Here is a 15,248-nt window from a genome sequence, read left to right as displayed (position 1 = left end):
ACGCGAGGGGGAAGAGAGGGCCTTGCTCCCTACATTCCTCCCAAACCTCCCCTCCCCCCGTCGACCTGCTACCACTGAGGATGCTCAAAAACACACATCAACCTCTCCCACTCTTTTTTTTTACCCACCCCTCTGCTTATTTTACCATCAGCACACCGATACACGGTGTTTGGTGTGACGACAAAACAACAAAGGTAGAGAAAAAACACAGAAGACTGAACTCCACTTGAAAATTAGGTGGATTTAACAGAGAATTTGTTTACCATAAAACTTGAAAATCCAGTTCAGATGATGGAAAAGATCTAGGTATTTAAATGCAATCACATACATATATATATACATATATATACATATATATATATATAGTAGCCACATTTTTCATGAGCTGTGTTGTAAATAAAATAAAAAAAAGTGGATTATCAATGCCACCATCACACACGATGGGACAAAGAACAATTTTATAGTTTTGGATAAAGGCATCATGTAATTTGGTTTCTTCCTTCAAAATGTGCGTCAGTTTCTAATGTATACTTAACATTTAGGTTACGAGGGCTTGTGTCCGCCTACAAATGTGTGTAAACTCTCTTCTGTAAATACAGAAGAGAGTAAACAGTTTAGGAGGCTTTGCTCAGCGCCACCACCTGCTATCAGTCATCAGCTCCACTTCTACACAAACTCGTTTGAAACGAGCCCTTTAGCACCAGTTTAGTTTGAGCTGAGGCCAAATGCTATGACAATACTATTGCACTGCTAGAATGGATGGTACAGTAGTGCAACATTGTCAAAGCAGCTGACCTCAGCATGTGTCAGCACGTGGACTTGGGGACAGCCATTCTTCACTGCCAAACTCCAATTACATTTAAATAAGCAACAATGCTGTTTGTCTGTATCGAATGTTGGGTGTAAAAAAAGAAAAAAAGGAAAAGAAAAAGGATCCAATTGTGCTGAAATTTGAATTGAGCTCATTTATTTGATGTTTAAGTATTAATGAATGATAGGTTTGGGCTAAAAAAGGAAATATAAATGTATTAGTTATGTCACGTTAACCTCTACTCCTACAAAATAAAAGAGAGATGACACACACCCATAATCCCATTTGAGGACACCCTTACAGCTCCACGTGCAGGTTAACAGTTAAGGCAGTAAAGGGAGGTGTGTGTCTGTTTTATCAGCCAATGCCCTTTTAATATTGCACTGCTCATCTCAATGTCCAGTAGTGCAACAGAAAAAGGGCAGTGGACAACAACATGGACACCATCAGACTCCTCTGCACATACTGACTCAACTTGCACCCTTTTCTCCTAAAAGAAAAAAAAAAAAATCACATAAATTACACTAAACATAGAGATGTACTTTTATTTTGAGGAGATCAACACTAGTTATATAACATAAATAATCGAATTAAGCAACTGGATTTTTAAGTTTTCGAACTTTTCGTTTTTTTGTAGTTTTTAACTGCACAAAACCAGCCTGTAAATAGGTGGAAATTTGTTAAGCATTAATTCTGCATCTGCGTGAAACAGATGGGGTATTACAGCTTAACAATCTAACTTCTCAGAGTAGACTTCCTAAATTAAGCAGCATTGGTTACTCTCTCCCTGGGAGAATGGGTATTTCCCAGCATGTGGGCCCATACTATTCTCTCCAGTGAATGACATGCATTCTAATTTTGGGGGAGAAATGGGAGGTTGGAAGCAAGGGGAGGGACACACACACACACACACACACACACACACACACACACACACACACACACACACACACACACACACACACACACACACACACACACACACACACACACACACACACACACACACACACACACACACACACACACACACACACACACACACACACACACCTAAAGCTTTCAGAGGACTACACGCTGCCACCCCCCATAATTTAACTATCGAACACATTTTCTTTAACATTTCATATTTTAATTCTCCCCTCCGAATGATGGCTGAAAACAAACGCACGCATGCTCCGATAAAATAAACAACTTCTTCAACAAAAAAAGAGAAAAAAAAAAACTTCATATAAAGTTGCATTTACAGTGAAATCACTCAACAATGAACCGCGACAACGTCGAAAAAAAAGAAAGCAAAGTAGGCTAGGTCCTGCTAAGTTTGCACAATCAACGCATTGTTACACAACATACACAATCTATACCATGGAAGGGAAAAAAAGGACGCTGGAAATCTCTAGAACCATGCAGCTTTCTCTATCTGATCCGTCTCAGTATTCCTGTAAAACACATCAACGTGGTTTTTTAGTTTGTTCAGTTGTTTTTTTACCTGTTCTTGAAATCTTAACGTTTTCTCCGCCATACATCTGTGTGAGCGGCCTATACGCCTCCTTCTCTGGATCTGCTCTGCGAGCCATTCCTGCCAGCTCACAAGCCCACGGTACAATACTGACGACTTGTTAGATTGCACAACCGCCTATAGGCTGCACACGCACGCACGCACGCACGCACGCACACACACACACACGCCAGCACCGTGAAAATGTCCCCCTCGGAGACCCATTACACTACGATAACAGCCCAATAAGGCGCAGGACGCGTCTATCTGTCCACAAGGCGTTAAATCGCGCCCTGATCAAGTTTTTTTTTTTTTAAAGCGAGCTTCCAGATGCGCAGCGCGCGGGATTGACTCTTAACTCTTCCTGCTGTTTCCTTCCCTTACGCCGCACAAATAAACACTCGGTCTCTGCGTCTCGACCTTTGCAACTTCCGAGTTTTGCACTGAGCTCCTGACAATTTACGCAAAATCGGCTACAACTCACAGTGGACACCCCCCCCTCTCTCTTCCTCTCTCTCTCTCTCTCTCTCTCTCTCTCTCTCTCTCTCCCTCTTTCTCTCTCTCTCGCTGCACAACCACCTCCTCCTCCAAAATCACGAATAGTATCTGGCCAAGGGAGGGACAATCCGTTATAGGCAGAAAGAGAAGGGGGAAAAAGTTGTCCATAAAACAAAGAAAAGCAACCCTTCTCCACAAACCGCTCTTCGCCGTCCGCTGCGTTGTGGATTCACGCCGTCGTTTCCTAAAAAGAAAAAGGCTGTGAGCGACTAACGGCGCAAACGCGCGGAGCTTGAAGAGTGAGAAGAAGAAGAAGGGAAAAAAATCGCAAGTCTTCCATGCACAAGCACACGGCCTCGCAGATCCGGACTCCATCTTTGACTACTTGACATTCAGAGCCTGCCGGAGCAAATTCCTCGTTTGCATGCCTCCCACTGATTGGCCTCTTCCTGCGCTAGTCTTTGCTATATGATGAGCCATTGGTTTGGTTTCGGCGTGTTCAACATTCCCAGCGCGCACGGGATTGGCTGCGCGCGGGGAAGCGTCACACCGTACAACGAATACCTGATTAACTGTGTCCCATTCACAAAATTTCTCATCATCTCCCCCTCATCATATCTGGATACTTGATCACTAATTATTTTATTTACTTTTTGCCGCAAAAACCTTTTGTGCGGCTACAAAGTGGATTATAATTAGCCGTTAATTGGCCCCTGGAGGGACAGTAATGCCGTTCATTAGTTCAAATATGGACCAAAGCCCAGCTTATCTTCCCACACAGGCAGCACGGATCAGGCCTATAATATTGATCGATTTAAATGAATCCATTATAAAATAAATATAGACATGTAGGCGTATATCTGGCGCTTAATTCCGATCTTTATGTTTCGAATCGGGCATTATAAGCGAACTTCACGGAGATAATCATTGAAGACAACCACGAAAAATACGAAATGGTCGCGCAGAGATTCCAGTTTGAGTACGCGGAAGGCGCGCACGTATGATATGGTTTGAGGGGGATCAATGGTTGGATCGGATCACACGGAGCTGGAGGCGGACCCAGTGGGCGCCTCGGCCCCTCGCGAAGCTTTGATTGACGCACAGAGAGGAGTAGCGGGCTGTGAAATTTGGCATTCCTGGCCAGAGGAGCTGAAATAATGGCATTATCCAGTGGGAGAGGGCCCACTTTTTACTTCCCTCACACCCACCCGACTCCAGCCCACTCAGAAGGGATCTGATTGTTCAGCCAGTCGGCAAAAAAAAAGTGTTTGATGTAAGGCGGGGCATGATGGATTCGTGAAGGTTTGGAGCAGTGATGCCCCCTCTGCCTCTTACAGAAAGCCTCTCCTCAAACTGGACTCAACGTGTCCTGTCAAACGGTTTGACACTAAACTGAAGCATATTTGACTTCATGCTTTTTCTTGTGTGCTTTCATAACTGCTGCTGAAGCTGTTATTGTGCATAATTCCCTCTGCTAACTCGGGAACCAATAAAAACAGACAGAAAGATCATTCCTGCAAAAGTGCCTGAATAATAAGGTTATCTGTGAATGTGAAATACACATAAACCAACTGCTGTCTTATTATTTATCTCCACAGAGAGGCAACAAGCAGCACGAGGTGAACACACTGTGCAAATAAGTGAATCCTTATTATGTGAAATTAAAAAGATGCAGCTGTTTTTTATGCATTATATGAGAGTCGTTTCTGAGATAAAACTATTTCAGAAGTATTTAAATAAATTAAATGATTTAGTGCTGGATTACTGTTTAGAAATCTGCTTCCATGGAGAAAAACAATCAATCATTATCTACTAGAACATAATGCTCAGTTTTTCCTTTTCATAAACCTTCAAAATGTTTAAGGAAGTGATTCAAAAGTATTTAGAAAGGAATTACAAAGGTTTAGTTGCTTTAGCTGCTTTTCCCTTCACCAGCACTTGTTTGTTAAAATCATTTCACAATGGAAGAGGAGACACAGGTAACATAACTAATGTATAATATAAATAATTGATTTGTTGAAATGATCGGTTGATCACATGTTTTTGTGGCTTAAAAACTGAATAAAAACCAATAAAAGTTAATTCACACATGTTCATTTATCCAATCTGGTAAAGTGAAATGAAGCTGCAGGGACACATTAAGACACCACATTTGTGTAGTTAAAATGTCAATTTAATTATGCATTTACACGTTTAAAAGAGATAAAAGGCTCATTATCCATTTTCACTTTGTCTAATTCATAGATATCTTCAAAGCCTTTTTTTTCATTGCAGAGGTTTATATGCATTGGAAGATATGTTCAACCTTGAGATCCAATTGTGTTTGTTGCAAATTGAATGCTTTTCATTCTTTAAAAAAGGAAAATCACACTGCCACTAAATAACTAGAAATGAATTGATAGAAAAACATTGAAACGGACTCATGTTTCATTTCAAAATGTGCCTGTACTCACAGAAATCCACTGAAACAATTATTTAAAACACGCTTCCTAATTTGAATGTCACATTTGACTCATTTCTTGAACATTTTTTCCAAATGTAATAATGTGTATTTTAACAATTAATTAAAACAATAATTTCAAAGTCATGGAAATAAATGTATTTTACTAATGCAGCTCAAAGTGAAAACAGGCCTACATTCTGAATTTAGGGAAATACAGGCTTTCTTAACACACTTCATATATATATATATATATATATATATATATATATATATATATATATATATATATATATATATATATATACTTATAAATATGGTAGTACACTTTATATATTCCTGTACCATAAATAACAAATGTTATCCCATTTTACGACAGCCTGACACCATCCCAGGATATTAGGTCTACTTTCTTTTACATCAAGCAATGTTAGCAAATCCTCACGGTGGAAGACCTGAAATGAAATAAAGATAAATATAGGTGGGAAAAGAACTAATACAATCATACAAAATCAGCTCATATCATTAGATGATTTTAAAGAATTGTAATCATGTGAAGAAATTAAACAATTGTGTTTTATTAAATTTTTTTTTTCAAGATTTCCTGTTTGAAATGTATTTTTGCATTTAGAGAACAAAAACACCGGCAGCTCACGTGTGTTTAATCAGGTTTAGACTTCAGGAATAATACAGGTTTGCAGTGTAGCATTTTTGAAATGTACCTTTTTTGAAAGCACAAGAGAGAAAGAGGGAAATGTCATGTTTTGGAGAATGTTTCTTGTGAAAAGGAGCCTGAGGCGAAACAGCCACAAAGCACCACTCCCTGCTGAACGGCCTGACTTTAAACTGCTGCCTGTGTGAGGTGTCATGGGGGCTGAGAAAAGCCTTTTAAACATGGGAGTTATTGTTCCCTCTGTTTTTTTCCAACCTCCCATCCTCCGAAAATGTACCTCCTTTCTTCCTCTGCCCTTTAACCTCTCCCAACCCCCATCCCTCCATCTCACGTCTCTCTCCACATTTCCCCTCCTTCCTCTCCTCGGCCAAAGACCAAACAACCGTGATGGATCGTCATTGATAATTTCCCTCTACCGCCAAAAAAAAAGGTTAATGGAGAGGGTTTTTTGAGGGGGGTGGGAAGTGAGTTTTCTGCTTCATCTTTTTCATGAAGTAGCAGTCGTTGTAGTAGTAGTAGGAGTAGTAGTAGAAGACCCCACCTTAAGCACCAAGCCCCCCATGCACCCTGCCTCTTCCAAAGAGGGCTCCCCTCCTCTCCTCCTCCCCCCGCCGCCTCCCTCTTGAAACAGACTCTATGGACTGCATGCATGACATTCCAGCTGTGTGGGTGGCACAGAGCCTTTTACAGCGTCTCCAACAGTACAAGGGCTCCTAAAGCACAACAGCAGAAGAACCTCCACCCATGATCCATCTTCAGATCTTCACTCAGGAGTTCGGGGTGCGCTCTCCATTACCCATAACCTGGGAAATCTAATGAGAAACGTTGATATTAAATGATCTAAAGGCCCAGAAGTTCACAGGGCAGGATGTGTAAAAACAATAAGTCACTAAACAATACATTTCTTCCCTTCATTTCCTTAATCCCTGAAGACTCCCGGGGTTATCTTTCACAGCTCAAAAACATTTTCAGGATTGTTTTATCAGCTTGATACCTCATGCATTTTCCAGAGCTATAGGCCACATAAATATGATTTTTGAACTTATGCTGTTTTCAGATGTATGCTACAGTTCTTCTAAAGAAATACGCTGTGAAACCCGCATACATACAATTGATTTTCATATGCTCTATATGTGTGATTGGTGTTCAAATCTCAAATAAGGGTATTTGGGTTGTTTGTAAGAGGACGAAGAGATAGTTAAAAAAAACTCATAGGTAACATCACTAATGTGGATTTCTTTGTCAAAAGGACTAGATATAGTATATCTACAAAATCACTATGAAAGCAATAATGAAATGATTTAGGCACAGTTTAGGGCCTGGAAGTATGGAGGTGAGGATTGAATTAGATACAAAAATGATACCATAGCAAGCCAGTGAACCATAATCTAGCTTATATGTGCCAACTATTAATTTGTTTGGACTGTAAACAAACTATGAAGATATTTTTGTTTTGTTTAAATGATTTTGTAGTTGCAGTTTGCCTTTGTAGAGAAGCATAATAGCATGTTCAACATGTGATGTTTGCTTATTTGGTGTAATAGCAATACTTTATGGTCATTTATGGGAAGGGTTACCACTTCAATACTGCTACATATTTGGTTTTAATGAGGTCAGAAGATGATGAAAAATATTTTAAGGAGAGAAAGCAGTTAAATTCACAGGTATTCTTCTTCTTACACATTTAACACAGCAGCGGGGTCTGTGTGGGACAGTAACGTTCATTTCAACAAAACACAAAGGTTCAAGGTTGTGATTTTATAAAACCAAGTATATGGTAAATGTTACATTTCCAACCATCCTGCTTTTAATAATGTGTTTTGCATACTCCATAAATGGATTAGAAAATAACTTTTCTTGGGGTTTTGAAAGATCCAAGTGGAGCTCCAGACAAGTGAGCAAAAAGGGCAACATGTGTGTTTTTCCACAAAGTAAATTTATGATCTAAACATTCAAAAGCATTCCTTTTAATCTTTAAACTGCAAAATAGAAAACCTTCTGCACGTAATAACTTGTGCTTTCACACTTCAAATATTATTTATATAGCTCCAATTTAATGTCTGCCTCAAGGAGCTTTACAATCTGTGCACTTTATGACTCCCTCTATCCTTGGCCCCTCTATTCAGACAATGAATAACATCCCAAGAAAGCCTTTGACTTCAAATACAACAGTGATAATTTCATTAGCGACCATATACCTCCACCAAACAAACCCCACTTCCTCAAGCCTACACACTTCCACTCCACAATATCCTCCATTAAATCAATTAGTCATGATCCCAAAGGATTATCACTCAAGTTTTATTGAAGCTCCGAGTCTGCTGGTGGGAGACATCGATTCTTAACCACCGCTGATAAACAACGAACCTCATCCATAACTCACAGCCGCCCGGCGAGTGTACATCAAGCTTGTTTTTCCCCCTTTCCACGGTGCGAGTGCATGAGCAGAGTCCAAAGGATGAAAAAACTCAACCCCATTAACTGAACTTCAGAGGAATTCCTCACTTTACATACGGAATGCACTTTAGGTCAAAGGGCAAAGGGCCAGAGGGGAATCCACCCGCGCCCAGGCAGGCAGGCCTTATTTAAACAAGCCTGGAATGCCTAGTTGGAAGAGAGGACAAGAAGAAGAAGGGGAAGGAACCTCTCTGCCATTAACATGAGCAGGGGCCATCGCCAATAAATACCAGCACTTTTTAAATTACCTGCACTGGCTGACTTCATGTGCTACTGACTCTGAAATTTATTATGAGCTTTTCCTGGTTGTGTATACACAGGTTAGACTCGGGATAGATGTGCAATCTGCTGTAAAAAGATGTAAAAAAACAACAAAAAAACTGTATGTTTTTAATGTGTTGTGCAGGTATGGGATCCTGGAAGTGCAGTCAAACCCTTTACACATACACTTTTCCAATTTTTCTCTTATGTAGCTTTAAGGTTGGAAAAATCCTCCTATTCCACTCAGTTTGACAGATTCATATATATCCTGTATTGGCTTGTTCCTGCTCTGTTGGCTACACCGCTCATAAAAAATGAAATATTTGCATCATGTTATACACATTTCAGGCATATTTCTGCCATTATAAAGAGATTTGTGGTACATTTGACATCGTTGGTGTCTCTTTGGGGATATTTTTGTGTGTGTTTGAATCATATTTGACTGCACAGCATGAGTTTGAAAATGACTGACTCCCCAGTAAGGTTTACTGACATAAATACCTCACCCTCAAAATGATCACGTATCAGTTACCTTGGATTTGTGAAGAAAAAAAACGATGTTTTTCTTGTATGCCTCCCTGGTGAACATTGAATCCAAAAACTGAGAAAATTCTTGGTTCTTTGTTCACCGTGAGGGCATTTGAAAAACACATTTTTCATCAAGAATTCCAGGTAACCCAAGGGGGTGAGGTGAGTATACAAATGATCATTTTGAAGGGGAAGGATTCCTTTAATATTAGAGAAATATTCTTGCAAATCAAAAGAAAAAGAAGAGGGAGCTCCTATCCCTCTAGACCAAAACAGATGCTGCAGTACTTGGTTAAGAGAGTCTGCCCTATCTGTACCTGCCTGCCTGAAATTTCAGGATCAATGGGAGAGACCTTATGAATATAAAACCCTGCATTCCAAGCGTGGACCAACCTCTCCGTTTTTAGGACCATCTCGTCAAAATTTCCTACAAATGACATGCTACAATCCCCATGGCCGTGGTGAAATTCTGTCCACTTCAGGGGCTTCAAAGCTGCACAGGACTCGTTGGCCGGTCTGACCAATAGGTGAAGAGGGGTGTACCCTGCCTGCCTTGACCTCACCGACCTTCCCCAACCCCCCCAACCAAACCACCCACCCGGCGTCCTGCTATTCATCCCCCCACCGTCCACCACATCCATCCATCCAGGGAAGCAGCCAGTCAGTCAGTGGGTCAGGTCGTCCGTAGGTCTGAATAATTATCAGCAACAAAGAACACTAAATAATGAAATTCACAAATAAACATGTAAAGTAAGATCAGTACTAAAAGCACCTTTATGTTAAACTGGCTATTCACGCAAGGCTAAATGGATTTCCTCAACGAGTGTGGTCACATTTTCCAGAAAAGTGCCATTCCTTAGGCTGTTCTTCATTCTTGACTCTGCTCATACACTATATATCCTACACTTGTCATTTAATTGTCCACAGACATGTTATCTGAGCAGCTAAAGTGAACCAAACAGACATAAAAGCTTCATACACGAACGCAGAGAGAAGAAATCAGCGTTTCTGCAGCAGCTTTTCTACAAACTCTTGACTCAGCGTCTTTGGTCTGTCATTGAGGCAGCCATTTTCCCATGAAGGCTCTCTAGATCTCTCCCCACCGGTGCCCTGCAGGAACCAATTACCTTTCTGTGATGAGAGCGCGCGTTTCATTTCAGTTAACTGCTCAGTCTAGGAATCATTTCCTTCTTTTATTGTTTCTGATTCTGCAGCTTTTCTCATGTCTCATAGGAGGCTCACGGTGGAAAAAAAAGAACTTTAAACTGTTGTGGTTTGCCTGCATGTTGCTTCATTTAGCTGAAAAGACTCTGCTGTTCAAAGATGGCTGTTCTGTAAGCCTATAATATTGACTGAGATCACCATGTATAAATATATTTAAAAAAACATATTGAGCATGGTGTGTTTGTGTACAGAAACTACATCAGGCCATTCATAATTCTGACTTCTCTGACAGTGTTCTCAGATATTTGTACTGTGTCGCCATCTGCTGGACAAAGTTGAATTAGCACAGATTAACTTATAGTGATTAAGTTCAACTAAGGCAGTGAGATGCTGATGTTGTTTGACTTTTCCTTAAAAAAGCTGCATACATTGGAAGCTATTTCAAATGCACACAATCCTTCTCCTGCCTGGCTGAACTGAGATGTGATTAATCATGATTCATTGGAAAAGTAACATACATGTGTATTTCCCTGTGGATGGAGTGTTTTGATACTTTCACATTATTTATATAGCACTTCGGCCTGCCTTAAAATAATAATAAAAAGACACGGAAATCAGATTTTTTTACAACATAGGACCTTTAATACTTCTTTATCTTGTGTCTTTACATACAGTATTTCATATCCCAAACCAATTTTTCATGTGATGATGCTGAATTTGAAGATGAGAATCGTTTGAATCCAGAATGCCGGTGAGTTTTTTGTTTTAACCGGTTAACTGTATATCCTTTTCTGAGGAAAGCAGCTTATCATAATCACCAGTGTTTATGTTTTTGTAAATGGATAAGCGTAACACAATGTGTAAGCATGGGTTTACTGGTAGAGGTGGAACTGTTATAGCTTTACCTACTTAAAATACTGTTAAGCAGTTTAGTTGTTCCTGTCGTGGTCTTTCTAGAGTGGAATTACTAAAGATTTTTGTGAGAGTTTAGAAATCACGGTTTTAATCTTTAACAATGAAGTGTGCTTTTTATAAATCCATCATGTTTTTATGTAGAATATTGACCTTAAAAGTAACCAGTAAGCATAGCTATCAAATAAATGCAGTGCAGGAAATGCAAATGTGTTTAATAAACAGGTAAGCCAAAGAAGAAAAAAAAAAAAAGACATTGCTGTTACAGTTAGAGTCATGTTTATTTACAGCAGAATCCTGAACAAGGAGGGAAAGAAGGGGAGAGGGCAGAGGGAGGAGGTTAAAAGGAGACAAAGTGTTTTAGATCAAGCGCTTCAGGATTCATGTTTCACTACACAGTTCTTAATTTATTTATTCACCATTTTTCTATACAGAATCCATTCAGCCGTAATATCAATGCACCAACAGAGCTGGAGTCCTCTGCTGGAGGGGAGAAGAGGTGGGGAAAAATAAAATACTTAATTACTAAAGAAAAACAAAAACAAACAAGGGGGAAAAGAAATTCATGTTCTATATAAAAAAAAAACATCTTTTTGTTGTCACCATGATCGTCATCAGTTATTTATGTATGTACATATACACACATATATGTATATATATGTATATAAATCTATATATTTTCTTGCCATGTCCATGAGGTGAAGGGGGCTTGTGGTTCCATGATGTCCCAGTTTAGACGACTGCACTGAGCGGCAGGTCGGAGGTCCCAACCCGACAGCATCCAGGTCATAATATCCAGTCAGAGCTGACCATTCACAGTCATTCTGACCTGCAGCCTTTGTCCCACCCACTGATGCTGCTCTTAGCAGGCAAGCTCATAGATCCAGTGCCTCACTGTCAGCCAGCAAAGATTCAAAACTGCAGTAGCCCTGTTGATGCAGTCTGAGAAATGATACACTGTACACTTAACATGCACGGCCAGATAGCATAAAAAAGTAAAAAAAACAAAACAAAAAGCCAGCAAACTGCATCATCCGTACGTCTGACTTCCTGCCGTGCGATCACTCACACTTTTTCCAGTATACATTAGATATTAACTGACAAGCACCACAAAAAAAGTGGAAGGACAATTAATTAAAAAAAAAAAAAAGAAAAGAAAAAAGACCAAGACTGTCCGGTACCAGATGGTGACAGTAAAAACATCATAAGGGCTAGCTTTTATTCCAAATTTCCATTTTAGTTTCTGAAGGGCTTAGCTGATTCTCTCCCCTCCCTAGGTCCAAACAGACTTGTTTCTCACACACACACACACACACACACACACACACACACACACACACACACACACACACACACACACACACACACACACACACACACACACACACACACACACACACACACACACACACACACACACACACACACACACACACACACACACACACACACACACACACACACACACACACACACACACACACACACACACACACACACACACACACACACACACACACACACAACCATTTGAATCTAACACTGTACAACCCCCCCCCCCCCATCTCGACACTTTGAATCTAAACTTTCACAATAGTCAGGTCTTCATCGACTGAGGTGAAGTTCAGAAGAGATGTGCTGTTGTGCTGTTCCACTGACTTTGTCAAAACGTATGAAAAAGAAATGTCTGATATCACCATGCTCAGACACGTACAGACTTGTGAACGCTGCAATAAGATGCTTTTAGTGTTTCCATAAATATGTGTAAATTTAGAATGTGCACAAGAGAAATTCAGTACAAAACCCAGCATGATGTACAAATGTGGTTTCATGATGAGAAGTAACATACCTTTAAATTAATTCCACAATCATTTATTTGAAAAACAAAAACACTGTTTACATTTCCACCGGTTCGCAGAAAGACTGAAAATTGACCCCTGTTGAGCTTTCTGTGAAATTTGTACAAGTTAGACTGTTTCCATAAGACGTGTCATGTGTTTGACACCGTTTGTTCCAACCATCCAACTCAATGGAAACCTGACTATTGTCACTGGGCTTTTTTTTTTTTTAAACATTTTTATGATTTCAAATTAAAACCAAGTAAAACAACCGTTCACTCATCTGACACACACACACACACACAGCCACACACACACACACACGCACACGCACACACAGGAAACATTTTCATCAACCAGCCACTTATGCAGATGTTTTGTTTTTTTTGTTTTTTTTCTTGTCCCAAAGATCCATCAGCTATGTTGTCTATCACACACGCCAACAAACTTTAGAAAACAACCTGCATGATGGACGTCTCGCCAGTCGACTCAACGTAATTTACCGAAATTCGACTGTTGGCTGGCGTCAGTTTCCCACCCTATTCAACATGCTCCCGAACACAAATACAAACTCAAGATACCGCAAATACACATATATACAAATAGAAGCAGCCCCTCAAACGCCTGGGGGCTGCTTAACAATTTATAATGCATCATTTTCGTATATGCCAAGAATAAAACTTTTCTAAATAAAATACATAGTTATCTGTGAGGGTGGGGAATGGGGACAGCAGATGAACAGAGAGGAGGAGGGTAGGGCTCGCAGAGAGTGTCAGAGGACGGGGAGCGCTGATGGGACAGATGTGTCGCTGCTCCCGAGCACTGTCCTGTGCCACTGCAACACTCCGACTCTTCTCCGTTTTGTTTAAATCGTTCCATAATAATATTAATAATAATAATGACCACGACAATGCTAAACAAATATATATAAACCCCAGCCGTGCCTCACGACCCTAAGTCCACAAAAAGGGGGGAGGCCTGGCCCTCGAGTTCATCTGAGTCGGTGACAAACAGAGATGCAGAGAAAATTATAGACGCAGAGGAAGAAGAAAAAACGCAGAGAGAGAAAGAGGCCTCACGAATGGAACGAGCCATGGGAGGGAAGTGGCAAATGAGACTAACTATAGAGCAGAGAAAAAGGAAAAAAGACAGGGAGGGGGGCAGAACAAAAACAGCAGAGGCAGGATGTGCGATAATGAAGAGGAAATAAACAGAAAGAGGAAGCGGCGATGAAACGAGGAGGATGTAGGGACCAAAGATGAGTCGTGTTGGGGCGTTGTGATCCACACACTGGTGTCCTTCTGAGGGTTATCAAAGAAGATTGGCGGAAAGCATGAACAAGTGATGACAACATGGCCTCACTGTGAGTGCGCCCTCTCTCCTTCCCTCTAATTAAGGTAAAGGATCCGCAGTCCTCCCCGCACTGGTCATGTATCCCAGGGGGCATCATACCTCCAGGAAGCGAGAGCTGGTGGTCTTGGTGTGGAAGGGCTCGGACCACATGCGCCGCAAATCCCCCTGTGGATCACAGACATCAGTTTAGAGTGATGGTTCATATGTTTCCTGATATATCGTCACCGACCTGGGTCAGCCACAAAAAAACGACTTTGTTCCACTGCTTGGTCGCCGGTTTTGCTGCTCGCGGCTTTCTGGAGAACCAGTCATCCAAAGAGCTTCACACTGGATACTGTGCTTCTTTGGGTCCTGAGCAATAAGCCTGCCATGAGGTATTTTCATCCCCCAGCAATACTAAAAGTATACGCATCATTTGCTATTTGGGACCAGGCGAGTTCTGGGAACAAAAGTGCTGAGATGTTGAGTGCTTCAAAATATTGTTTTGTTCTGTTTTTTTAGTTGCAATTGTGAAACAGTCTTTGAGCAGCTGGAAAAGAGATATATCAATCTGATGTATTATATATTATATTATTACAATTTGAATCTAATCTGTTCTTGAATGTACTCTGGTGAGTGACGGAGAGTGACTGTACCCAGCCGTTCTGTGTGTTACACTCAATACACTACACACTGGGGACACCATAGAGTGTTATTTACACAGAGCCAAAACTAGACATGGAGTGGCAGTGTTCAGTTTTTATGCGCCACATATCTGGAACAAACCTCCAGAAAACTGCAGGTCTGCTGCAACTCTTAGCTCTTTTAAATAAAGA

The 15,248-nt window shown here is 40.6% G+C and overlaps 1 protein-coding gene across 2 annotated transcripts in view; it reads right to left on the bottom strand.

The window, feature by feature from the left end:
- Positions 1–12,881: 12,881 nt before the first annotated feature.
- The window catches only part of sppl3 (signal peptide peptidase 3), a 30,366-nt gene continuing 27,999 nt past the window's right edge, over positions 12,882–15,248 (bottom strand). For both annotated transcript variants that reach the window (XM_083929937.1, XM_083929938.1), the window contains exon 11: positions 12,882–14,598. In XM_083929937.1, coding sequence (XP_083786063.1) covers positions 14,527–14,598 — 72 coding nt within the window. In that variant the 3' untranslated portion in view covers positions 12,882–14,526. The remainder of the gene's footprint in view (positions 14,599–15,248) is intronic.

The sequence above is a fragment of the Echiichthys vipera genome (genome assembly GCF_963691815.1).
Source record: "Echiichthys vipera genome assembly, chromosome: 16".
Classification (NCBI taxonomy): domain Eukaryota; kingdom Metazoa; phylum Chordata; class Actinopteri; order Perciformes; family Trachinidae; genus Echiichthys; species Echiichthys vipera.
This window is presented reverse-complemented; position numbering and strand designations above follow the sequence as displayed.